The 26622-nt window shown below is 38.6% G+C and overlaps 1 protein-coding gene across 1 annotated transcript in view; it reads right to left on the bottom strand.

Annotated features, from left to right (window-relative positions):
* Window positions 1-24676, bottom strand: part of EDNRA (endothelin receptor type A) — a 71963-nt gene extending 47287 nt beyond the window's left edge. The window contains exons 1-2 of the mRNA XM_073642507.1: window positions 24500-24676; window positions 17830-18273 (exon numbers count right to left, since the gene is read on the bottom strand). Of these exons, the coding sequence (XP_073498608.1) occupies window positions 17830-18213 (384 nt within the window). The 5' untranslated portion in view covers window positions 18214-18273; window positions 24500-24676. The remainder of the gene's footprint in view (window positions 1-17829; window positions 18274-24499) is intronic.
* Between the last annotated feature and the right edge of the window lie 1946 nt (window positions 24677-26622).

Genomic DNA, 26622 nt, shown 5'->3' with positions numbered 1-26622 from the left:
CAACAGGCGGAAACCATACTACAGACAAACCACTATATCAGATCAGTCATATTTGAAAACATGATAAGAGCCACATACACAAACAACTTCTCTAGTAAACATTTCAGTGACAGTTTACATAAAATGATTATTCTTCAGAAAAGACTTTCAAAATATGTGGAACGTACAATATTAATATGTATTCTTCCACGGATTTCAAGGATAGCCTTTATGCACCCATTCATAACCTTGTGTCTAATGTTTTATGGATTTCTTTGGCTGGTCACATTGTAGACAAGATTCCGATGAATGCTCTGTGACTTGAGGCCGGAATATTGAGGTTTCTCCCATCAACCTTTTAACCTACTTAACTGAAGGTCTTCACCTATGCCCTAAAGCACTCACTTCATCAACAAATCTTGCAGCCCTTGGAGAGTACACAAACACTACATTGTGAATTCCACAGTAATGGTGAAGTAATATAATGCTTTTGCCTGTCACAATCTTGCAATGCTGAAATCTTGAGGATCACCCTTATTTATGGAGTTCTATCTTTGATTACACAAGCTTGTCCATTCTATACAATGAGTACATAGATCTGCTACATACATCAGATTCTGTGTATCCAGACTCACTGAACTTACATGACTGTTTTTTTTGTACTGTTACTTATATGTACACCACAAACATATAATGCCATGTTGTAGTGAGATGGATGTCACGCACACCAGTCTTTATATCTAACTGGGTTTACAATCTAAATTCAGAGACCTAGTACCGACATGATCCCAACTGGGTCCTAAACCCTACATTTTTTTGCAATCCGTTTTTTGCTGGCCGCCATTTTGCTGGATCACAGAGGGCCAGGAAAAAAAATGTCTTCTACTCACCTCTCTTTGCTCGTCCCTTTGCCTGTTTTCGCTGGTCGTATTGTAACAGATAGAAGGCTCTATCTTCTTTCTCCCTTCCAGCTGGGTCTTCCATATATTATGCTCCATACTCTGAGATGGGGCGCGACAAATGTCAATGATATGTGTCGTGACCCCCCTTATTGAAAGTGGTGCAATGCACATCACTGACATATAACGTGACAATGTGGGGCCTTGTCAACCTTAACCCTAGTCAGAAGGAAGATGGAAGGAAGATACAGTATATGGAAGAAGAAAGAAGACAGAAAATAGAAGAGCAATTCAGGGCTATTCAAAGTTTGAGAGATTCACTGCACTCTAATCCTGAAATGTTAAACATGAAATGTTAATCTATGATATCTTTTTCCATCAATTGCCTGTCAAGGCTCACCAGGTGAGGTGGATCCTCTGAGCCCCAGGTCCAAGTGGACACATGGACCTCGGCGCTGGGGCAGCAAGCAGGAAGGCACGTGGACAGTGAGGACTTGGTGCACTCAGGAATCTCAGGAGCAGCAGGGCGGAGGAAGTGGAACCCAGCAAGGATGGAAGAAAGTAGACATATGAGGGACATATGGTGGAGCACACCAAACATAAGAGTTCTAGACATGAATTCCCAAGACATAGGTGTGTGTGTCAATGGGCCTTAAATTGGCCTAGAGAGATGATGTCATTGATCCACGCCAGGCAACCTGCAAAACCTGACATGAAGCACAATAGAGGGCAGCAGACCCAGGAGAAGGGAGCGAAGCCCAGGATGCCCGAGACAGGTGTGTAACATCACCATTGGTCATCAATAGACTTCATGTAAAAAAAAAGACCAAAACCATAGCTTGAGCAACTGTAAAATAATAAATGTATAGAATTAACCTATACTTTTTTCCTCGATGGCACAATATTGTAATGAACTGATATCATGACAAGTTTTATAACTTCAAGAAAATGTAAGAAAAAGTTCTAGGTTGATACATCTGTAAATACTTGCTTTTCTGCAGCAAAGTCAGAGTGGGAGTCTATTGAATTTAATGGCCATAGACAGCCATGTGGTTTCCTTTTCTTTAGCTTAAAGCTTACGGTTCAGATTAAAGATCTACCTTCTATTATATTAACATATCCCAAGAAGACAGTAAAATGGTTTCTTTATTTAAAATCTGACACTAGAAATAGTATTGGATATTGTGGCAGAAGCTTTTATGGAACCATTTGTGTTTTATTGGGCACACCAACAAATAGGAACTCATGAAAGTGATGATTAGCACAGTGAGCAGCATATGGAGACTGTACTTTCCCACGCTAAACAGGCTGGTATAGATTTGACAATGCTCCTAAGGGAACATTTTTTTATTTATGTTGTACATTAATATGTATACTTTTTCACATTATTGAGGGATGATTTCTTTAAAAAGCTAATAAATTGTAACTTTATCTTATTGTATTGATGACTGACAATTTTGGAATTATTCAGACCTAAAGGTATAATGAGTTTGCTGAACCTTGACAGTAGGGTCACCATCACTGTGTTGCCTTCTGAACTGCACCCAACAAAGAACAATATGGTCATCTCATTATCACTAACAACCAAGCCTGTGCCTTTAAAACCGTGACAAGTTAATGTTAACAAGAAATCTAGTTCCTTTCACGTATCCAAAGTGGTTTGCTATTCAGTGTAACCAGACTGTGTCATCATTTCAGGGAAAGCCAAATATTTGGAAGATATCCAAAAACTTTTTATTAGTCAGACCAAAATTGTAAGAAATGTGAGAAACCACGTCTTTCTTGACTTCAAGTATGTGATCTATATGTAAAGGTTGTGAATTACGAAGTCTTTCTCAACATTCATCTCTATCTTTTTTCAAGCCAGAATACGACAATAAATTATCATACTAAATGCTAAAAAAATGATAACAAGGGAAAACTAGAGTGGATGTTCATTTATGTCATCTAGTTTGATCTATTCATAAAAGAAGCACTCCCATCTAAATTTTGGTTCTCATACTATATGGCAATCATCATATTATATACACTGTGTACTTACAATTGCTCATTTTGCCTTTCTACCCAGCTAATTCTTCTTTTTTTCCATTAGGTCTATGACATCATGTGATTAAAAACAGACTGGATGAGTCCTTCTAAGCTCTATGTAAAAACAGAAAGTCTGTTTTCCCTACATGAGTCATCATTAGAACTACAATTCTACTCACTACAAAGTCCCTGGCAGGGGGAGAAAGGGAGCAGCTGGGTCAGTAGTTGAAGAGGGAGATGACTTATGCAGGGATAAGAGACCTCCTGTTCCTAAATAGAGCATAGAAGGTTTCAGGTAGTCAGTTTTTAATCATGTGATGTTTTAGACCTAATGGAAAAAAAAAAGAATTAGCTGGGTAGAAGGGCAAAATGAGTAACGGTAAGTACACAGTGCTATACAATATGATGACTGCAATATATTAAGAGGATACAAACTTTGATGGGAGTGTTTCTTTAATGAGAGGTTAATAAGAGTTCAGTGCCAGTATTTTGTATTTTTTTGTGTCGTGAGCAATAACTTCTATTACCACCCCTTATAGTGTGGCCAAATAATAGAATCATGCAGTGTCTAAATAACATTGTATTTCATTTGTTTTCTGAAAAAAAAGGGTCATACTTTAGTGTTTTATGGCCTGAATAACAGCATTTTACGGTCATATAGTTACAGTACTTATGGATTGATAGTGTCTATTTGCCCTTTCTGGCACAGGGTATATGTTTTGCATTATTATACCTTTCTAACCCACACTAATCACCAATTTCATCTGAACACCACAAAAGCATTTCCTGCTTAATCTAAATCAATTTCCATTTGGGGGTTAGGAGAAAAAGCACCCACAGAAGTATACATTGCAGAGCTGATAATATCATGTTACTGTAAGAATACGTTGTAAGCCATTGTTGAAAGCTAGTGGCTGGGATTCATCAAAGTTCAATTCCAGCAAATATCCCAGTTAGGAATTTATGACTAGAACACTTGTCTGCATATCACAACTTTTTATTTCCGAGCAATAGACGTGAAGTAATTCATTCTGCCAAATATGTCTACAGCTCGCAAGGTAATTGTTTTTGTGTTTAATACAGTAACGTCATTTCTGCTATAGATATCACACTAGAATGATCTTTGTTGTTGTAATGCGACTTCTTGAGTGATCCTGTTATTGCAGCGCAGAACTGCACATCGCCCCGAGCTGATGTTTGGGGCTAAGATTTTACTAAGTAAATACTCAAAGAAAGATTAGTCAATGACAATCAGGATAAAACTGTACATTGACTGGATATATTCATGTTAAAACTTCTCAGAATAGCAATAATTTTTGTTTTTTTTGCCTAGCCACATGAAGAGAAAGTTGTCAGCTGCTGTGTGTTTTGCTACGTACGAGCATGCACTACGAACAATACTGCACAAAATGTCCTGTACAACCCCCTGAAACAATTGCATATGTTTCCACTGTTTTTCTACTAAAAAATTGTTTTTGTGCACGAATCATGTCGTTGCTAATAGCTTTAGAGAGGAAATCTGAAGTCATAATATCCTTGGCCTTTGAGACGATGAAAGAAGCATGAGGAAGAGTAGACATTTTAAGGCACTGCACTAAATGTACACATGAAGTTTCAACCAAGATGAAAGACAGCCCATGCAGAGACTTTTACTGGAAGTCTACTCACGCAATAAGAATATGGAAGAATTTTCTATTTAGAAGTAGTGAGTAAATACTCATTCCTAGTCGTATGGTCAAAAGTGTCAGTAAAATCTGAGTTCCAATTTCTCTTTTCTTTGGCCAGTAATAATAAGTCACAAAATAATGTTAATTCTAGATGCTAAAAACACTTTTCCAGTTTTATCTCATGATTGAAAACTAAACAATGTGTCTAGCAAGTAACCCAAAGGCAATATAATTAGGAGCTTCAAACATAGCAGACACTTGTGAACTAGGCAGAAGTAAATATTTTTCAGTTGAATTTATCTTAAAAAGAAATTTATCAGTAGGATCGCTCCTCCTAAGCCGTCTATATGGGCATGCAGGTCATAGAAAGTTGATAAAATGATACCTTGATATCTGTGATCTGATGTCTTAGCGAAATCCATGTTTTTCTTAATGAGCTGTTTAGATCTATAGGCCAGACACTGATCTGCATGAGAATCTGCCTCCAGATATTATTATTTAAAAAAGAGGGTGTTATCAGTGTGAGACATGTAGATCAGAAGAGCAGACTGTCAGTCATTACATGTCTCACACTGGTAATGCTCCCTTTAATTTAAAATAAGCTCGGGAGGCAGATTCTCAGGGAGATCTATGCCTGGCCCATAGATCGTTACAGCTCATTTACATATTAAGAAAAACATGGATTTCTCTAGAATAAGACATCAAATTGCAGATATCAAGGTATCATTTTATTCAGCTTCTTATGATCTACATGCCCATATGAACAGCTTAGGAGGGTTGACCCATCTGTCAGATTCCCTCTAAAAATGTTTAAAGTGCAACCAGCTAAAAACATCTAAAATCAAAAACTAAGCATCATGGAGCAATGGAAGAGGGTGGCCTGGAATGATGATTCATGCTGGACAGCCAGGTATGTGCACAGCTTGCCTGGGAAATAGATGGCACCAAGTTGCTCTATAGTAATAAGGTGAGCCAGTGGTGGCAGTGTGATGCTCAGAAACCTCAGATCTTGGCATCCACGTAGATGATACTTCTCTCTATATCACCTACCTAACACATTGCTGCATATTAAGTACACCCCTTTATGACAACGGTATTCCCTATATGAAGCCGCCTTCTTCATTATATTGAACACTGCTATGCTGGAAAAAATGTTCCAGAATATTGTAGGATGGCAAAGAGTTCACCTCCAAATTCCTTATATCTTAAAGGGGTTGCCCCATTTTAACTTTCTACCTCCTTTTAGGCAAGCTAAGTAACTTTATAACTGTGATGTATTACGCTTTCCTCCCAATCTTAAGCTGCACACTATGATCACATGACCCCTGTCACTTTCAGTGCAATACTTAACTGACGTCACATCATCAGATCATGTAGTACAATGCATCCAAATCACCGCCCTGCTGATGAGAAATCATCTCAGACATTCCTCCCTTTTCTTATTGAATGACATCTCTAGCTAGTACATGGGCAGTCCAACATGACTTTATATGCTGGAGGATGACCTGGGGAAAGAGAAAACTGCAGGATGTGAACAGTTGGTGGGGCTAAATAGCACTGGGCACTGGTGTCTGATGCGCAAATTGTAGTTTTCAGCATGTAGCTTATAGTACAGACATGCCTTGCTGCATCCGTGATCCTAAGTAGACAAGGGGAAAGAGTCATAGAACACTGCGCTGAGCATAGATTTGGACCACTGAGGATGCCAAGAAACAATACGAGGGTAATTTGATAGCAACTTGAGATCTTGCCAGTTCAAACTGGGAAATAGGACAACCATTTTAATCTTGTGGAGCATCTATGGGGTGTGCTGGAAAAACATGTCCATACTATGGAGCCCCCCAGCTTGAAGCCTACAGAACTTTAAGCATTTGCTGCTGTATCAGAGGACACCCACGCAAACAAGGGGAGAATATAAAAACTCCCTGCAGATATTGTTCTTGGTGAGAATTGAACCTAGGACTCCAATGCTGTAAAAGCTACAGTGCTAACCACATTAAGCTTTGATGATGAAATGTAAATGTTGCTAGTATCCATTATATTAGTTGTAATTGCTCGGTTTGGGGATTCAATATTGTGACCTGTTGCTTTGTGGTCGGTTCTTCTATTTGTTGAGCTATTGCTCTTTTCCTTCCCTGTCCATATGCTGATTGCTCCTATTGTCTTTATTCTCCCTTCTTGGTTTGCTCCTTTCCAGATGTTTTCCATTTTCCCATTTTGGTTTGCCCTATCACGTTCTGGGTGGAGCTTTATATATTATCCCTTCACTGCACTTCCTTGCTTGCTATACTTCAAGGTGGATTTGTGCTAAGGCGTTCAAGCCCTTTAGTGAAGGGATTTACCCTGCTAGACTTACACTGCTTATATTCTTGCTGTGTGTCTCTGTCTACCCTCCCAGCACTTCTAGTTTAATTTATCTTTTGGTTCTCCTTACTATTTCCTCTCTCCCCTTTTATGAATGTGCTTTAAGTTTCTCACCCTAGGTCTTCGTGTCCATCTGCACACCTTCCTCTCCCCTTGTTGGCAGTGTGTTGCGGCTCCCCTCTGGTTTCTCAGGAGACATGAGAAACCCCTCGACAGCCTTTTAGGGAGTCAGGCCCGAGGTGGTGTTTTAAATTGTGCAGCTAGGGATTGACAAGTCTGTACAGGGACCAGATGGATGTAGGTGCCGTTTCTCTATATAGCAAATCTTTCTTATTCCCTTTACTCGTGTGTGAGTGTGGTACATGCATAACATCAGTATCATCAATCAATGTGGTGGTTTATGAATAACTTTCCATTTTCTTCAGTCTTCCCCAAAGTATAATTTCCCTACTATCTTGGACACACCTATACATATTAATGTAATGAAAATCTATTTAGGTAGTATGAATTTGTGGTACTGGGAGGAAGTGTATGTCATGAAACCAATGTGATTTTAAAGAGAACATACTGTATATACTTGTTGTATATGTGCAATGGTATGGTTAGAAGAGACCTAAAGTTACTATCGCAATAGACCTTAGAGATATCCATATCATGTCTATCTAGTTTATTTTTTTAACATAGTCGAGGTAATGCATTACTAAATTAACAAATCAAATGAGATAATGGTCAACGGAAATAATGCAATTTGCACATTTGTAAAGATTATATCTCCTTTCGAGACATTGTGAACGATTATTATTTCTGTTACTTTGTAAATGTTCATGTTGTGGGAAAGCGGTTTACCATCAGCAGAACAAAGGTGTCTTTAGTTACAAAAGTATCTAATTCCCACAGTTCTGATGTAAAGGTCCTGGGATATTCTGAATCACTAATTGATAGAATAGATGTATTCACAGATCAACTGTGAGAACTTATTCTGATGGGTCATGAAGATAAACTTTAGCTGAAGATGTTATGGGCACATAAAATACATGCGGGACTTCAGTCAGGTCGTTTTATCTTTGCACAATGTGAATTATGCCCACTCACTTTCACTGTAGACAGCAGTCCTTTCATATTGGAAATACAATTTGTTTTATTCAAATAAGTGTCAGAGAGAAGAAATAATGGAAAAAATGCTGGTTACTCAATCTCAATTTTTTTTTGTATCACATTTCTATAATTTGTATAACAGTTTTTCTTTGTTTAGTTATATACAGTGAATATAAAAAGTCTAAACACCCTTATTAAAATGTCAGGTTTTTGTCATGTGAAAAAATCCCAACAAGAAGAATCATTTCAGACATTTATCACCTTTAATGTCACACATAATCTGTACAAATCCATTGAGAAACAAACAAATCATTTTCAAAGGAGAAATAAAAATAATAAAACTAAAACAAAGTGGTTGCATACGTGTGAACACAGTCTTATAATTGGGGATATTATTGTGTTCAGAATTAGCCAATCAAATTTAAAATCATGTTAAATAGTTGTTCGCACACAGCTGCCATCATTTCCTGTGCTTCTGATTTTCTGAGAGAATTGGTCACGGAAACCGCCAAAAGGCCTACAGTAATATTGCTGGTGCGGCAGGAATTTCTAGAAAGTACTGGTTGTGTACTGCAACAATCTCCCGTGTTCTTCTCATGTCTGTGAGGTAGGGTGTCAAGGCAGAAGTCCATTCTTACAAAGAAAAACATCCAAACCGGGCTATATTTTGCCAAAAGCAAGTAGAAAAACAACACTGTGCATCACCAAAAGAACACCATACCACAGTGAACCATTGTGGAGGCAGAATTATGCTATGGGGCTTTCTTTCGTAGTTTGATCTTGGGCTTTCGTCAAAGGAGGTCAGTAAATTTTGGAGCAGAGCCTTTAGGCTTCTGCTAAATATCTGAAGACGAATTTCACCTTTTATAGCACGCCAACGTCCATAAGCATAACTCCAAATCAAAAGAATGGGTTTGTCAGACAAAAATGAAAGTTTTGGAATGACCAAACCACAGCCCAGACCTGAATCTAAATGAAAATCTGTGGGTTGACATGAAGATGGCTGTACACAGGAGATACCCTCGCAATCTGAAAGATTTGCAGCACTACTTCAAGGATGAGTGAGCAAAGATTGTCAATTCTAGATATGCCATGTTAATAGACTCCTACCCAAAAAGACTGAATGTTTTCCTAAATTTACAGGGTAATTCAACAAAGTACTATTTTAGGCGTGTGCATATTTATGTAGCCACATTATTTTAGTTCTTTTTCTTTTTCATTTTGAATGTCATAAGGATGGCTGTCCCGTTCAAGACGCCTCTCTAATAACTAGAGTGGAGAATCGCTACAAAAAAATCACTCTCTGGCTGATGTCTTCCATCTGATCTTTCTCTCTGCCTAGGCATCTGATAGCAGGTGGGATGGATGTAGGACCTCCAGCTTTCAGTATGTTAATGAACGAATGAATACTTTGTATTTTCATTTTTCACCATATAAACATTTCTTTTTGCTATCAGTAACCTAACACTCACAACTATATCTGGTTTAGGTAATCTAATAGTCCTTTACCAAGGCAGACCGGCGGCATGATACAGTATATGTTCACGATTATCTTGCAGGGTAAATGCAACTTAATCGTAAGTCCAAATCACATGTGAGCCTTGTCTGATTTATATTACATTACGAGTATTTCCTGACATACACTTCCAAAGGAGCTTCCAATGTATGCCATTGTATGGCCATACAGAGACAAAAGTCATTAATCAGCCCCAATATTAAAGAGGTGGGTTACTGAATAAGAGTGTCTATAAAATGAAAGAAAATGATGTCAATGCATACCATCCAAATGGAGGCCAAAATGACATCAGGTGAGTGTGTTGACAGTTTTTCTGTTGCACATGCCGAACATAATAGATAAAAACTATGTAAATATGTGGGCTGATTAATCCAATAGTTTAAATTAGAAATCTGGAATAAAACAGTAAAACTATTGCGCACTTAAATGTTGCGCCTTTTGGAGTTTTTATATGAGTTTTGCCTTTTTGTTTTTTAATTAGGACTACTTAGAAGTATGGGGTGTGGCCAAGCCAGGCCCAAACAATTCATTATAATTTATGACACAAAAGTGGTGGAAATTATGAGAGAAATAAACATTTCAAAGGCAACTTGAGCAAATTGCCCTTAGGATAAAAATATATATTTTTTTTACCTAGATAGTGTATTTACAGAAGGTACAGTTTTCACATGGAAACAATCCTCTGTGTAGCCTTTTGAACCAGTTGTGATCAGTTTTTGTTTTTAATATTGCCAGATGGCTATGGGTGAACAGATCTCTCAGATGTTTCCTCTCCATTAAATAACACCTGCAGTATCTCCAATTACTCCTCTCAAATTCTGGTCTGCCTCAAAAATGGGACCAAATTTTCTCAAGATCTTACATGTTGTTTACCCTACATGCAAGTAATGGCGTGGCGTGTGATGTTGATTTATTTATTAGGAAATTCTATCACTACTTTTAGCCCTTCAATAGGCGTTATACAAAACTCGTTTAGGATACCCATGTGTTTTAAAATGTGGATACAATGCATTGGTCTCTTATTGGAAGGTCTTTCCTTGTGAATAGTTATGCCTTCCCTTAAGGTACTATCCAATAGCTATGCCACTATATTAAGACGAGGGGTGCCAACTCTCACAATGTAAAAAGTTATTGTTGGCTTTCAGTAGTTGTCAGTGTTATCGGTCTGCCTGTTAAAGTGGTGATTTTTACATCCAGTAAATTAATCTGTTTACTCCCTAGCTCATGCGTGAAAAACATACCTATCAAGTTTTTATTCAAAACAGTGACAAAATCCAAAAACAATTTTGTGTTCCCTTCCCAAAGAATAAAAATTGCATCTATAAAGTTACCCAAAAAACAACTGACTAGTATAAAAAACTAAAATCCTTAGACATGTCCTGTTTTTAAAATCCCTTTTGCATATATTGATCCACGTTGTACATTAAGTAATCAAATAAAAGCTACATTTTATCATAGTCTGTGCATTTATGGACATTTTGTTTTGCCTTAAGGCAATTTCTGACAGCAGTTGAAATTATTTCCAAGCCAGACTGTAAAACAAAATATATCTTTTTGTACTAGTTTTATTTCTAATGCTGATGTGTTCCAGCTGAAAGATGCGTCAAGTTCTTTAAGGAGCATGTGCCTCTTAATGAATTTAGTTAATCTTACGCGAGCGGATTCTTCATGAAGACTGGCATACATAATGCCAGTCTTGATTATTTGTAGTCTAATGATCACTTTAGATGGAACAATTCAGGCTGTTAATTCACCTTCAATCAGCAATATACAAGCTGATCGACAGTCATTTAACAGCCGGTTTAAACATACCAACGGAAATATTTTCTGAGCACAGAACGATTACTGATATGATCTTTCTGTGTGCATAGAATATTATCTTATCACCAGCACATTGCTTATTTATACTGGACGATGTGCTGCTGATAATTATGATTTTTATGCCGTCTCTAAAATCACTACACTTTGCTCATTCATTGGGTGATCATCTACCTGTTAAAATAGGCCGATAGTTAGTAACGAGCACTACTATGAATGCTCATTAACTGATTATTGGTTTACCTAAATGGACCATAAGTTTGGAGAAAAATGCGGAGTATTATAAACTCAGATAAAATAAATATTTATTAGAAATATATTAAAATACACCTATTAATTAATACAAAACAGACAGAACAGACAATAAATTTATAAAGTCATGTGCAGTTCTAGGTATCACCATTTAACATGTCTAATGGGGTCCCACCAAACCTGTAGTAGACAGTTAGGATACAGAATATATTGCCAAAGCGGAGGGCAGAGCCATCGATAGCAATTTCCCACACTTATGGTAAAACATAATGACTCGGCCTCTATCTCTCACACAATAAGCAAGAAAAGTCAATAGGTAAATGCATTTACATAGTATCAATCAAGTGATATGTTCACAACCTACCCAGGTAGCAGGACAGCCTAAAGTGAGGGAGGCTGACACACAATGTATTGTGTGTTGTTTCAATGATATACTTATTAGTAGGTTTTAGAAAAAGTGATGTCATAAAAGTCCCCATGTCGACCACAAATAGGTTCCCATTTTCACCTAAGTATTGACATAACTTATTGAAATCTGTAAGTACCAAAAAAGGTGGTTTTAAACTGGTAAAAAAAAAATGTGTAAAGCATTTTACCAGAAATTTGACGTTTTGGTTAAGAGCACTGATTTGTATGATATATGTGTCACAAATTTACATTGAATCATTTTCTAATTGGATAAAATTAGTTCCATGCTTAGCAAGCTTAAGTTATAGTTGCTTTTAATTCCTAGAATTAGAATGGAAATCAGATAATGTATAGACTGCAGACTAGATGTGACTGGGCAGAGGACTGTGCAGTCGTAATAAAAATATAACAGGTCTTGCACTGTATGCTACAAGGCTTAATAGAATGTGATCTCCAAGCTTGCGAGCAATGATATTTGACCTGCCACTTGTAGAAAGTTCAAGAGAACTTCCTCAGTCAAATGATCCTTCTGTCAATGACTTGAGTTAGAAATTAATGAAAACAATTCCTGCAGCTACAAAGTAACCATGTGAAATTCTCACTGCATCTCACAGATCTTTCTAGGAATTCTCAGTCACAGCAAGCAGTCCACAGGTTCAATCCAAGATCACCTTGTAACTTATATAGAATAATGAATTATGATTATTTAAACATTCAACTTCATGTCTTACTGTTTTTTAGAAGTATTGCATTATTTTTTTGAATTTGCATCATTTATTTGAATTTGGTTCCAATCAGATTAAATGCAAAGGTCCAATCGTTCCAAATGCTCTGTTCACATTTCCTTTTGTATTTCTGTTTTCTCATCCATTTGTGCAGAAAAATGGAAATAAAATGCTCCGTTACAAGACTCATTCAAATGTCCCCCCACCCCCCAAATATCTTCAGTTTGCATCTGTTCTATCTGATATCTGTATGCTTTCATTTCCGAGAACTAGAATGGAAATCAGGTAATTTACAGATTTGTGTAATCTATCTCGGAGCCACGTCATGATTTATTTGATATTGTGTTTCCTTGAAAATGGAGAACTAATGAAACAAATAAGTAACCTGTCATGTGCTAAACACGGTATTAGCCTACAGATATGGGGTTAATCCTCAGGTTAATAACATTCGAAAGCTGTGCGACCACTGTACTGAAAGCGCAGCTACTGCGGAGAAATGAACATATGATGTCCCCCTTATGTGTAGTTCCTCTGGCTTTCAGTCTTAGAGGCACAGCCAGTTCATCTTCAGTCACCATTCAGTACCCAGTGAGCGGCGGCTGTAAGATTTCCCCGGCAGTGCAGTATTACGTTGCAGAGACGGCTGTCAGTCAATATGCCAGTGTGTTCTTACAGCTTCCGCTCCCTATGTATTGAACCGGGACTGAAGCCACATCAAGTGCGCCTCTAAGGCCAGGGCCCCACTATCAGTATTTGGTCACTATTTTTTCTCAGGAGTGGGAGCCAAAACCAAATGAGGAGCAATCAGAGAAAAGGTATAATAGAAACAAGTCACCAATTCTGCATTTATCACCCATTCCTGGTTTTGGTTCCCACTCCTGAGAAAAAATACTGACTGAATACTGACCAAATACTGATAGTGGGGCGGTGGTCTAAGACTGAGGCTGAGGAGTAATAAAGTTTATTTCCTCCCGGTAGCCATGCTTTCTTTGCGTATCTGCATGTTAATAGCGTTTGAGGACATGACAGTTTCACTTTAATAACCCAATGGGTGCTTACTTTCAGGAAATTTTGGTCAATTTCCTTATAATGAGATAAAACCTTAGATAAAAGCAAAATGAGCATTTACCTGCAAATAAGTAAATAAACAGCAATAGTGCATGTAAATAACATAGGGTACTTACTGTAGTTAACATTGTATTGATCAAAAAATGTATAAGCCATCCCACTACGGCAAGGTGATCCTTAATTGAAATGGTCCTAACTCTTGACACATGGTAAGGTTTTAATACTAGAAGTTAGGACTGTCTCGACTAAGGGTCACCTTGACGTGGTGGGATGGCTTATACATTTTTTTGATCAAACCAATTTTAACTAAGTATTCTATGTTATTTACTGTTATTTACTTATTTGCTGGATATTTGCTCATTTTCCTTTTATCTTAGGTTTTGTCTGTTTAGTGGCCAATGTGAACATGCGCCTACACTTTGCATGTATACCAACTTATATTCCAATTTGTTTCTTTCGTTTTTAATTTCCTTATAATACCCTCATGCAACAAATATCTTGTATAAACATCCCAATGGTCTAATAAAGTACTTTTTGATTTTTTTCTTGTCCTTGATTGTGATAAACACGAGTTCTTTGAGATCACTGGATTGTATCAGAATAGATCTGGATGATAGAAAATCAGACTGTTTAATAAACAAAGCTTTCCTTTCAATAACTTTTGTAAACATATGGAGATGCGAAATCACTATGATGAGCAAAGAGTTGGATATTGGCAGCACCGTGGTTGAGATATTACAAGTCATCATAAATATTATGTACATGCAGCTAAAAGAAAGTAAAAAGAGAACATAGCTGAACATGAGGGGCTGTAATAAATATGAGTCTGACATTGCAGCTGATGCCCTGTGAAAATGATCTCCATATGTTGGGTGAATGTTAACCTAATACAGATGTGACCTCCGGGACCTCTTATACTGACATGATGTTTTGTCATTTACTCAGATGTGAACTGATACTACTATGGCCAAAATCGTGATTACTATAAACATTCTGATTGCACTCTTACAGAAACAGAGTTGGGACCCTGCAAAGAAAATGAATGACATACTCAACATTACTACTTCTTCCATTTTTCTTCAAACTATTAGACTATTCACCTACAACAGTTGTGAGCCACTTTAAACTAATTTCTGTACTATGAAGGAATAGCAGTTTCTATAGTAAGCAATAGAAACCACCATCATCCTGTTATTCTTTGTAATTATTGCTTTTTTTTTCCCCAAAAAATAAGTTTCAAAAGTTTCCTTCCATTCCTGTGCAAAATTTCATTTCAACTGGGATCCTTCAATCTTAAGGATCTCTCCACTTTATGAGACAAAACATATATCGCATACCTATTTCTATGAGATCCACAGATATTCTTTGCTTTTAACAGTCATAGTACCAGTATTTGCCCTCCGAGACATAGATGGTGTTTATCAACAGTAAAAGTAGAGAAAAACAGGTAAAAAGTGTTCTGCTATGAGCGTAAAACTCTATGACACAAGGTTTTAAACATATAACACCAACACATCTGCAGTGCTAGTCTGTGGAAGTGTAGGCGATAAAGCAATGAATTTACTACTGAATTATTAGTATTTAACTTCATTAGTTAAAAAAAGAAAAACTTAGAAAAACTGTCATGTCATTATCATCTGAAGGTGGCCTTATCACTAATATAAGCTACTTTACAGAAGAGGCATCTTAAAGACCATCCAAAGGTTTATTCAGTCTTCCCTTTATTCAAAAATGAAAAAAGATTCATTTGGTTTATAGCTCAGCATTTGCTTGCTTATGGATAAGACATTTGATTATAAGCTTCACTGGACAACTATACTGTGACAAAATATGCTACATATGAACCACTTTATTTATAGGGAGTTGGTAAGAAATTGTGATCCATCAAAACAGATGAAATCTTTATAGAAAGAGTAAGGAAAGTAGTGTAAATATAAGGGGGATGTTACTGCAGGTTGTATGACAAGGAATATTTTTTTTTATGACTCCTATGCTGGACAAGGAATCTTTTTTTTTATGACTCCTATGCTGCAATCACAAGTGCTAAGGAGGTGACGGTGACCCCTTCAAGTGTAGTGCCAAGGAGGTGGCCCCTTTATGTGCAGTGTCCAGGAGGTGGCCCCATTATATATAGTGCCCAGGAGGTGGTGCTATTGTGTGTAGTGCCCAGGAGGTGGCTCCATTATATATAGTGCCCAGGAGGTGGTGCTCTTATGTGTAGTGCCCAGGAAGTGGCCCTTTTATGTGTAGTGCCAAAGAGGTGACCCCTTCATATGTAGTGCACAGATGCTGGCTTCCTCATGTGCAGTTAGCAGATGCTGGCTCCTTTGTGCGTCATGCCCAGGAGGTGGCCCTCTTATTTGTAGTGCCCAGGAGGTGGTCCCCTTATGTGTAGTGCTCAGGAGGGGGCCCCCTTATATGTAGTGCCAAAGAGGTGACCCATTCATGTGTAGTGCCCAAATGCTGGCCCCCTCATGTGTAGTGCCCATGTGCTGGACCCTTCAAGCACCGTGCCCAGGAGGTGGCCCACATATGTGTAGTGCCTAGGAGGTAGCCTCCTCATGTGTAGTGTCCAGGTGGTGGCACCCTCATGTTTAGGGTCCAGGGGTGTGGCCCCCTATGTGTAATGCCAAGGAGGTAACCCCTTCATGTGTAGGGCCCAGATGCTGGCCCCTTCATGTGTAGTGCCCAGGAGGTGGCACCCATATGTGTAGTTCCTAGGAGGTGGCCCCCTCATGTGTAGTGCTCAGGAAGTGGCCTTATTGTGTGTAGTACCCAGGAGGTGGCCCACTTATATGTATTGCCCAGGAGTTGGCCCCCTTATATGTAGTGCCTAGCAGATGCTACCCTCTCATGTGTAGTGCCGAGGAGGTGGCCTTCTTTTGTGTAGCACCCAGTAGGTGCAACCCTCATGTGTAGTGCTCAGGAAGTGGCCTCCTCATGTGTAGTGCCCTGGACTAGAGTCGTGGGCAAGGTCGTGGAAGCACTGACCCCTGGGCACTTGCGATCATGTTGTTGGACTTCGTGGTCATGCAGCCTTTCATAACCATCACCCAATGTATGCTTATATTATTTTCGCTGTCCTTTCTCTCTAAAAAGCGAGGGTTTTGAGATCTCACATTGAAATAATAAAAACAAAACAAAGAAAAATAAAAGGGCAGTCTTATGAAGATCACCTCTGTTCATATGTACTGAGAATATCATATAAAACGGGGTCTCCAGCTTAGAAACTTGAGCAAAAAAGGAAGACTGCTCTTCACCTTACGTCGAGATTTACACAAATGGCTGTTAGGCAAATGCCACATAGTATGCCTGGCCGGAGGCTCCCTGACAGTAACAAATGCTTAGGTAAGGTTAGGTAATCCTAAAGTGATCAGTTGATCACCAAGATGACTTCCAGAGAAAAAGATGTTTTCTAACAAGACATAGAATTCATCACTGGAAATACAAACTTTGTGTGACACAACTAGAGCAGATCTCAGACTGATCCTGCTATTAAAGGTTATCATTTTTAAGAATCCAAATGTCAGCTAGCTAAAGATGCGTCTTCACTGCCCGACTCTTGGCCGTTAAATGATAACTGATTGGCTATATAAATCTGATGAATGGCCATGTAATATCCTTTTTTAAACAAGCCAACCACACTTCCTTGCTCAGAGAATGGTTGTTAATGATTGTTCTCTTCACACAGAATATCATGGTTCTCGGCAGCACATATCATATCAACGCAAGACAATGTGCTGCCAAGAACGATGATTTTTAAGCAAGTTTAAAAATCATTTCCACTGATGAAAGAGCATTTTGCTCACTTATCAGCTGATTAGCAATCCGTTTAGACAGGCTGATAATTAGGAAATGAGTGTTCCTGGGAATGCTCATTCCTGATAATTGGTCAGGGTAAATACATCCTTAACAAATGTTACATTTCTCTTTATTTATGATATTGTAGCAATCAAGGAGGCACCCACTGACAACCATGGCTGAGAAGAGATCAAAAATATCTCGCTTACCTTAAACACAACAATGGGAATGTCAATGACAATGTAGATAAGGTCTCCAAGCGCCAGGCTGGCTATCAGAGCATTTGGTCCATTCCTCATGCACTTGTTCTGGTAGATTATTCTGAGAAGAGTTGCATTTCCAACCATCCCAATGATGAAAATAGCACAAGATAATGTGGTGTTTATGTACTTGAAGACATGGCTGATTTTAGTCCTCTGAGGACACCAGATAACAGTACTGTTTGGTCTCATTGAACGCTGAGGAAAGGTCCTGTTCATTGTGAAGTCAGCAGTGGTGTCAGTCCGATTGTGGAAGTAATCCCCAGCATTTTTACTGATAGCAAGTCCGGTCAATGCCAACAGCACAATAACTCTCAGGATAACAGAACCCATGTCTCCTTATTGTCCACAATCCCAGAGGAAATCACTTCTAGGGAACCTCTAACTGCTTGCCTGGAAAAGAAAACACAGGTATGTTATATTCAGGGTTACAAGGAAAGTACAGACCTAAATAATTAGCCACCTATCAAAATGAAGAAGGCTAATTACACCCTTCCATTCATGCAATTCTTGTTGTGTTTGTAGATGCTAATCCACACATCAGGGTTGCCAGCCTGTTTTTTTTTCCTGGGCAACTGATCAAAAAATCACAGATGGCCAACATTTTTTACGCACTGAAAAACCGTAATGAATCATAAAGATCACAAGTGATACCTGTCTACAGCCCATAATATTGATAGAAAAACATAAGTAGAGTTTACTTCTAACTATAAAAGTAAAATTCTACAATCACTAGTCTATATACAAGCTCCTCCAGCTCAAAAAAAAAAAAGAAATAAAAATCACAGATGCAATTTTTTTTACTGACAGGGAAAAAATATGAACTATTTTTACAGACTTTCCAGGAATTTATACCAGCTGCCAACATAGGTGGGGAATGTGTCCAGGTTCGAACATGGCCATAGGGGAACAGGTGAGTTCCCCGGTGGGCCCCTGTGCAGGAGTGAGTCCCATCCCCTTATATAAACAGTAGTTAGCACCATACACTCAATTCACTATGTACAGACAAAAGCAGCATCTCATCATTTATTTAGCAAACTGTCCAGTGTATAGAAGAATAGGTACATTTGCTAATGAGGATAATGTAATATTTGCTTGTAGAATATCCAAAAATCCCGAGGCACCAGAAGATTATCCTTAAAAAGTTAGATCTTTATTCAATACTATTAAAAGAAACACAATGATAGAAAGATAAGGCAACATTTCAATTATCCTCTGGTGCCTCGGAATTCTTGATATTTTATTGTTTTGGGCCTAGTGGGAGACCCTTCTGAGCAAGCACAGAATATACAGTACAGACCAAAAGTTTGGACACACCTTCTCATTTAAAGATTTTTCTGTATTTTCATGACTATGAAAATTGTACATTCACATTGAAGGCATCAAAGCTATGAATTAACACATGTGGAATTATATACTTAACAAAAAAGTGTGAAACAACTGAAAATATGTCTTATATTCTAGGTTCTTCAAAGTAGCCACCTTTTGCTTTGATGACTGCTTTGCACACTCTTGGCATTCTCTTGATGAGCTTCAAGAAGTAGTCACCCGAAATGGTTTTCACTTCACAGGTGTGCCCTGTCAGGTTTAATAAGTGGGATTTCTTGCCTTATAAATGGGGTTGGGACCATCAGTTGTGTTGTGCAGAATTCTGGTGGATACACAGCTAATAGTCCTACTGAATAGACTGTTAGAATTTGTATTATGGCAAGTAAAAAGCAGCTAAGTAAAGAAAAACGAGTGGCCATCATTACTTTAAGAAATGAAGGTCAGTCAGTCCGAAAAATTGGGAAACTTTGAAAGTGTCCCCAAGTGCAGTTGCAAAAACCATCAAGCGCTACAAAGAAACTGGCTCACATGAGAACCGCCCCAGGAAAGGAAGACCAAGAGTCACCTCTGCTTCTGAGGATAACTTTATCCGAGTGACCAGCCTCAGAAATCGCAGGTTAACAGCAGCTCAGATTAGAGACCAGGTCAATGCCACACAGAGTTCTAGCAGCAGACACATCTCTACAACAACTGTTAAGAGGAGACTTTGTGCAGCAGGCCTTCATGGTAAAATAGCTGCTAGGAAACCACTGCTAAGGACAGGCAACAAGCAGAAGAGACTTGTTTGGGCTAAAGAACACAAGGAATGGACATTAGACCAGTGGAAATCTGTGCTTTGGTCTGATGAGTCCAAATTTGAGATCTTTGGTTCCAACCACCGTGTCTTTGTGAGATGCAGAAAAGGTGAACGGATGGACTCTACATGCCTGGTTCCCACCGTCAAGCATGGAGGAGGAGGTGTGATGGTGTGGGGGTACTTTGCTGGTGACTCTGTTGGGGATTTATTCAAAATTGAAGGCATACTGAACCAGCATGGCTATCACAGCATCTTGCAGCGGCATGCTATTCCATCCAGTTTGCGTTTAGTTGGACCATCATTTATTTTTCAACAGGACAATGACCTCAAACACACCTCCAGGCTGTGTAAGGGCTATTTGACCAAGAAGGAGAGTGATTGGGTGCTACGCCAGATGACCTGGCCTCCACAGTCACCAGACCTGAACCCAATCGAGATGGTTTGGGGTGAGCTGGACCGCAGAGTGAAGGCAAAAGGGTCAACAAGTGCTAAGCATCTCTGGGAACTCCTTCAAGATTGTTGGAAGACCATTTCCGGTGACTACCTCTTGAAGCTCATCAAAAGTATGCCAAGAGTGTGCAAAGTAGTCATCAAAGCAAAAGGTGGCTACTTTGAAGAACCTAGAATATAAGACATATTTTCAGTTGTTTCACACTTTTTTGTTAAGTATATAATTCCACATGTGTTAATTCATAGTTTTGATGCCTTCAGTGTGAATGTACAATTTTCATAGTCATGAAAATACAGAAAAATCTTTAAATGAGAATGTGTGTCCAAACTTTTGGTCTGTACTGTACCAATGGTGCATGGGACTTGGACACTGGATTACATAATAGTTGATTGTAGCTAAACAGTAGCCACCAGAGTCAATGTTAATGATGGGCCCTTAGCACCTCAGTCTGACATGGGATGTGTCCATATAGACCTATGTACATACTGTATAACTTCCCAAAAGAAAAAGTCCATCTGGGTAAGGTCTGGTGACCGTTGTCGCCACTTGAACCAGGCCTCGTCTACCTATCCACTTATAATAATAAAAAATAATATGAAGATAGTATGCCTACATATTCCTCCCATGTAAATTTACCTCCTCCCAGCAAAGCTTCTGTCCATATGATCTTGCTGTATGTTCATAGTTAGGTGTAGCCCTCTACTGTACCTCCATGTGCTTCCAATTTTACACAGATGCACATGGAAGGTTGTTCTCATAGATTTATTAAGAAACCATGAAAAAGGTGGTATGTTAGCATGACGTATTGTATATCCGTGCTTCCAGAGAGGATCATGACATGGAGGCACCATCTCCTTAATATGAACTTAAATGGGTTTTCCTACGAACAAAGTATATTTCACAGCTGTGATCCCCTGCTGTAATGTCTGTATTGTCTTTTGCATCCCCCCCTGCCCAGGAGCTGTGGTTTGATCAGACCATGTTTCTGCACTGTGAGACACAGCCATTACACAGTACACAGCAGGGGCACATTTATAACATTATCTCAGCACAGGAACATTTTATTTAAACACATCCAATTGTGGTACTTATTATTATTCCAAAATCTATTACTCAAAATATTGATTGACATTAACTTTTTGTGGAAAAACCCCTTTAATAGAGACTCTTCGTGCTACTGAATGGGGCCTTATAGTGAGTTGCAGGCTAATCATAGCTTTACAAATTTTTGAAAGTATTTTACTTGTATTAAAAACTTTTTATATCTTGACAATTCTTTTTCAGATTAAGATTTCTGCATTAAGTGTGATATTAAATCCTGTTTATTAAAATGGCCAGGTGTGCAGGAGATGCTCTATGTTCACGGCTTTCTTCCATGGCTCAGAAAGTGGATCCAGATTGGGGACCACCTAAATTGAACCTATATGCCCTAATGCAACATATGAAAAGAAGTAGTTTTGACGAGACGTCCCTTCTATACTGTAATAATATGAGAAGATGTGCGACATATAACATAACCTCCCTGCCCTACTATGTATAGTCCGAAATAGTAGTTTGTGGGCTAGTATGATATTTAAATACTAGTGTTTATAGCAACACTAGTATTTATTAAATGCAATGAATATTCTACAGGACCCATGACAAGCTCATACTAACATGTTACAAAGTCAACAGCACATACAGTACATACTCCAGTCAATCACTGTGCAGAGAAATGTCTGAGATTGTGAGCTCAACCGAGTAAACATTTTGGTAATATATCATCACTATAAACTCTATTTACTACCTATATTGTAAGTAATAAAACCATAACCTTTTCTGAACAGATTGTTGCATGTGTCATATTTGAAGTAATTGTTACAAAATGATAGCAACCATAATAATACAACCAATTCGCTTCAATATTTCTGTTGCAGCAAACTCCTGTTTATAAAGAAAGATATTTAGATGGATGTAAATATTTATATTCCAGATAGAATCCACTTGTAAATCACACACTTCGATATACAGCCTGTGTGGTGTGTCACAACCAAACCAATCCCACAGCAGGAAAGACCAAGGGTGCTGTAGTATCCAGAATCCCCCAGGGAGCATGTTAGGGCTATTTTATTACTCTCCTTTGCCCTCTCCTGAAGACTGCATTGTAAAGCACAAACTAAATATTTGGATTGTGACTCTGGGAATCACGTTCATTTCGGGTTAAGCCGTATTCACATGGCTATTTATATGTCTTACTCCAGAGCTGAGCTGTATGAGAAAGCAGCTCCCCATGGGATGAGTATGTCTGGAACACAAATGGAATGTGGTACAATCAGGTACTCTCTTCTCTCTTTATCTACTACCATGTAAATACTTTTATGGCCAAGAAAGACTAACGTATTTTAGGAATGATACCTTTATTGGCTAACCAGAAAAATGATATTTCAGAGCCTAAAGGCTCCTTCTTCAGGCAAGCTCCAAAAGCTTGCAAACATATTCCTCTGGTTGGCCAATAAAGGTATCACTCTTAGAATACGTTTGTCTTTTTTAGGCAGAAAAGTATTTACATCGATTTTTCTGGGTAATACAGTACCACAATATAATTTTTTATTTTACATAATATGTATTACCATGAAATCTATTTTTCTCTCAAAACGCTAATAATAAAGCTGTTAATGTTTTACTATTATATAATACTGTATTTTCATACTAATACACAGTATTCCCTGTATTTAAATGTTATACCATCTACTACTAGAAAGTCCTCATCACAGCACAGTATAAAATAAACTATACGAGACATGCACTATATACTACAAGTTGATCAGTCAATGGGTCATTGCAAAACATTCCTGCCATGACTGATCATAATATAACTTATGCCTTTCAAGCATATGTAAAGTATAAAATACATGAAATATGACACAAAATACATGCAATTTTTATCATGTATAAAATTGTACAATCTGACCTAAGTACAAGGTGATTTAGATGAGCTAATATAAAAGGTTTGCCTGCAGTCCTATGTAAGAGAACAAATTGTATTATCATCAATAATTGTAGCAAATGAATAATTTAGCAATGCTGTACATGATCAAGTAAACCTCTGCTGCATCTGCATTTTATACTGATGGACAACACACAAGGTTACGGCTCAAATACAACATACATACAAAGAAGCTTGCAATCCAAAAATCAAAGCTGTCAGTGCCAAATCACTGAGGCAGGAGGTATAAAGCATCAAGAATATCCACAGCAATCATGATGACCTTTGCTACAATGTGATGTGCTAGTATTTGTTTTATATACATAGGAAACAAGAGTTCAAAAATTACACATGCAAACTGTACAAAGCAATTGCAAAGATATCCAGAACCTACAAGGAGATTCAGGACACGGTGGTGGCTTTTTACCCAGTGTTTTAAATGTTAGGGGCAATGGTGACATATTTGCTCTGAGAAAATAAAAAAAAATAGATGTTGATTTCAACAGGGCAACTGCATGTATAAATCCTTTTCATGCTCTTTTCCAGCAAACACATTAATGAACATTTCACGGAACTGATCTTTAAATAATAAAAGCCCCCCATACACAAATTGTGTATAGTAGTGTTACATTCCCTGTGCCATAGTAGAGATATTACATAGGGGGTGATGATGATGATGACTCCAGGTTCATTCATAAGAATTCTTTTAAAAAACTTGCAAATGAGCCAGAAACAAAGAGTGTAACTGATTCCCAGATGTAGCTTAATGAATGTACACTTTTGCCTCTCTTCTCTATTATTTGCCAACACCCCAGAACCCGCAACTATTTACCGGGGATTACTTAATTACAGCAATTATGAGATTAGTTCATTTTTCCTTAACAAGAAATTAAAGATAGATCTGATAATAATGACTTCCTTAGATTAAACTCCAGACAACATCATGCTCAAAATGAGGAAAGAAGACAAGATTTATTGCTCAATATTAACCTTTTCAGTACTGAATAAACAGTGTGTAAGGATAGGGAAAAAGGTAAATATCCAGTTCATAATAAGAAAAATAATAACTCGGCATTACCAGGTATAGCAGCTGATGGATGTCTGAGATGTTTCCTGTGAGTGCAGAAATCCCAGATCATGAGGAAGAGCACACTTGAGAACTGCAGCAGCCAAACTTCTCCACAGCACCTCCAAGCAGTGAACTTTCTGTCTGAGATCACAACTTCATCTGTGCTAGGCTGTCACAGACCATGGCTGGGTGGGATGAATAATCTCCACCTCCTGCTGAAGACAAAAGAGGCAGAACAGAGAAACATAAAACACAGAGCAAGCTGATCCACTGCCAACCTCAAGCACATACATCAAAAAGACTCTGCCTTGGGGGCATAGGAAGGACTGAACTTCTTAACCATTTCCTCTCTGTAGCTTTTTGCCATGTCCTGACAGTCTCTCCCTTTTCCCATGTAGAGAAAAGACCAGGATTACTCTGGAGAACTGATGGCCAGAAGAATAGGATAAGAGTCAGGACTCAGACTGAAACACACGTTTGATCTTAAATTTCATACATTACTGTGTTTGTTTAAGAGTAAGACAGGTACAAGAAGAACTTCAATCCAGATGTGTGCATCACATAAAGCTATGCACTCACAGTCAGAACAACTGTTCAAGGCAACTTTCATACAAAGGGTCTATTTCCTGACATGAAAGGAACAGAGTAGATTCTGCATTGAAGAACTGTAAAGACTGCAATCATTGTGAGCTTTTCTGGATGAAGCCGAGACTGACTGTTAAAATATGGCATGTGGTTGGCAGAAGATGGATTACTAATAATACGTGGAATATTCTGTACCTACAATTTAAAGGATATACATTTAATAAAGTCACATAAAGTCACATACTTGGATACATTTTAGCCACTTTTTGTCTCTAATCCACGAAAATCATAGGAGCCTGGTTATTTGTCCCATGCACCCACAAGAAGTCCTCATGTGGTGGCAATCCGATGTATTATAGATGGTGAATTGCATGGTTTACATAAAGGTCCATTCTGCTTAAAGGTAACCAGTCATCAGGTTTTTGCTAGCCCAACTGAGAGCAGCAAGATGATGAGGCACAGAGACTGATTCCAGCGATGTGTCACTTACTGGGCTGCTTGCTGCAGTTTTGATTAAAATCTGTTTTATCTGCTGCAGATCTAGCAGTTCTCTGAATGCTGAGCTTTGTATAACCCTGTCTCCATCAATGATTGGCAGTTTTTATGTGTAAGCTGTGCATAGATAGAAAGCTGCCAATCAGTGGTGGGGGCGTGAATGGACTATCTGGCAGTGAGCCAAGTAGTCCTTTAGTGATAATCTCCTGCTGATAAAACAGGGATTTCATGAAAGCTACAGCAAACAGCCCAGTAAGTGACAAATCGCTTAAATCTGGATCTCTGGATCTGGCTAGGCCACTCCACGACCTTGAAATGCTTCTTATGAAGCCACTACTTAGTTGCCCTGGCTGTGTGTTTTGGGTCATTGTCATGCTGGAAGACCCAGTCACGACCCATCTTCAATGTTCTTACTGATGGAAGGAGGTTGTTGGCCAAAATCTCGCGATACATGACCCCATCCATCCTCCCTTCAATATGGTGTAGTCGTCCTGTCCCCTTTGCAGAAAAGCACTCCCAAAGTATGATGTTTCCTCCACCATGCTTCCCGGTTGGGACAGTATTCTTAGGGTTTTACTCATCTTTCTTCTTCCTCAAAACACGGCGAGTGGTGTTAATACAAAAAAGTTCTATTTTGGTCTCATCTGACCACATGACCTTCTCCCATGCCTCCTCTGGATCATCCAGATGGTCCTTGGTGAACTTCAAATGGGCCTGGACATGTGTTGGCATGAGCAAGGGGACCTTGCGTGTCCTGCAAAATTTAAATCCATGACGGTGTAGTGTGTTACTAATGGTAATGTTTGACACTGTGGTCCCTGCTCTCTTCAGGTCATTGACCAGGTCCTCCTGTGTAGTTTTGGGCTGATTCCTGACCTTTCTCAGAATCATCCTTACCCCACGAGGCGAGATGTTACACTGAGCCCCAGACTGAGGAAGATTGACAGTCATCTTGTGTTACTTCCATTTTCTAATAATTGTGCCAACAGTTGTTGCCTTCTCACCAAGCTGATTGCCTATTGTCCTGTAGCCCATCCCAGCCTTGTGCAGGT

The sequence above is a fragment of the Phyllobates terribilis genome, unplaced genomic scaffold (genome assembly GCF_046119375.1).
Source record: "Phyllobates terribilis strain yellow unplaced genomic scaffold, ASM4611937v1 Scaffold_1__5_contigs__length_1240528914, whole genome shotgun sequence".
Taxonomy (NCBI): domain Eukaryota; kingdom Metazoa; phylum Chordata; class Amphibia; order Anura; family Dendrobatidae; genus Phyllobates; species Phyllobates terribilis.
This window is presented reverse-complemented; position numbering and strand designations above follow the sequence as displayed.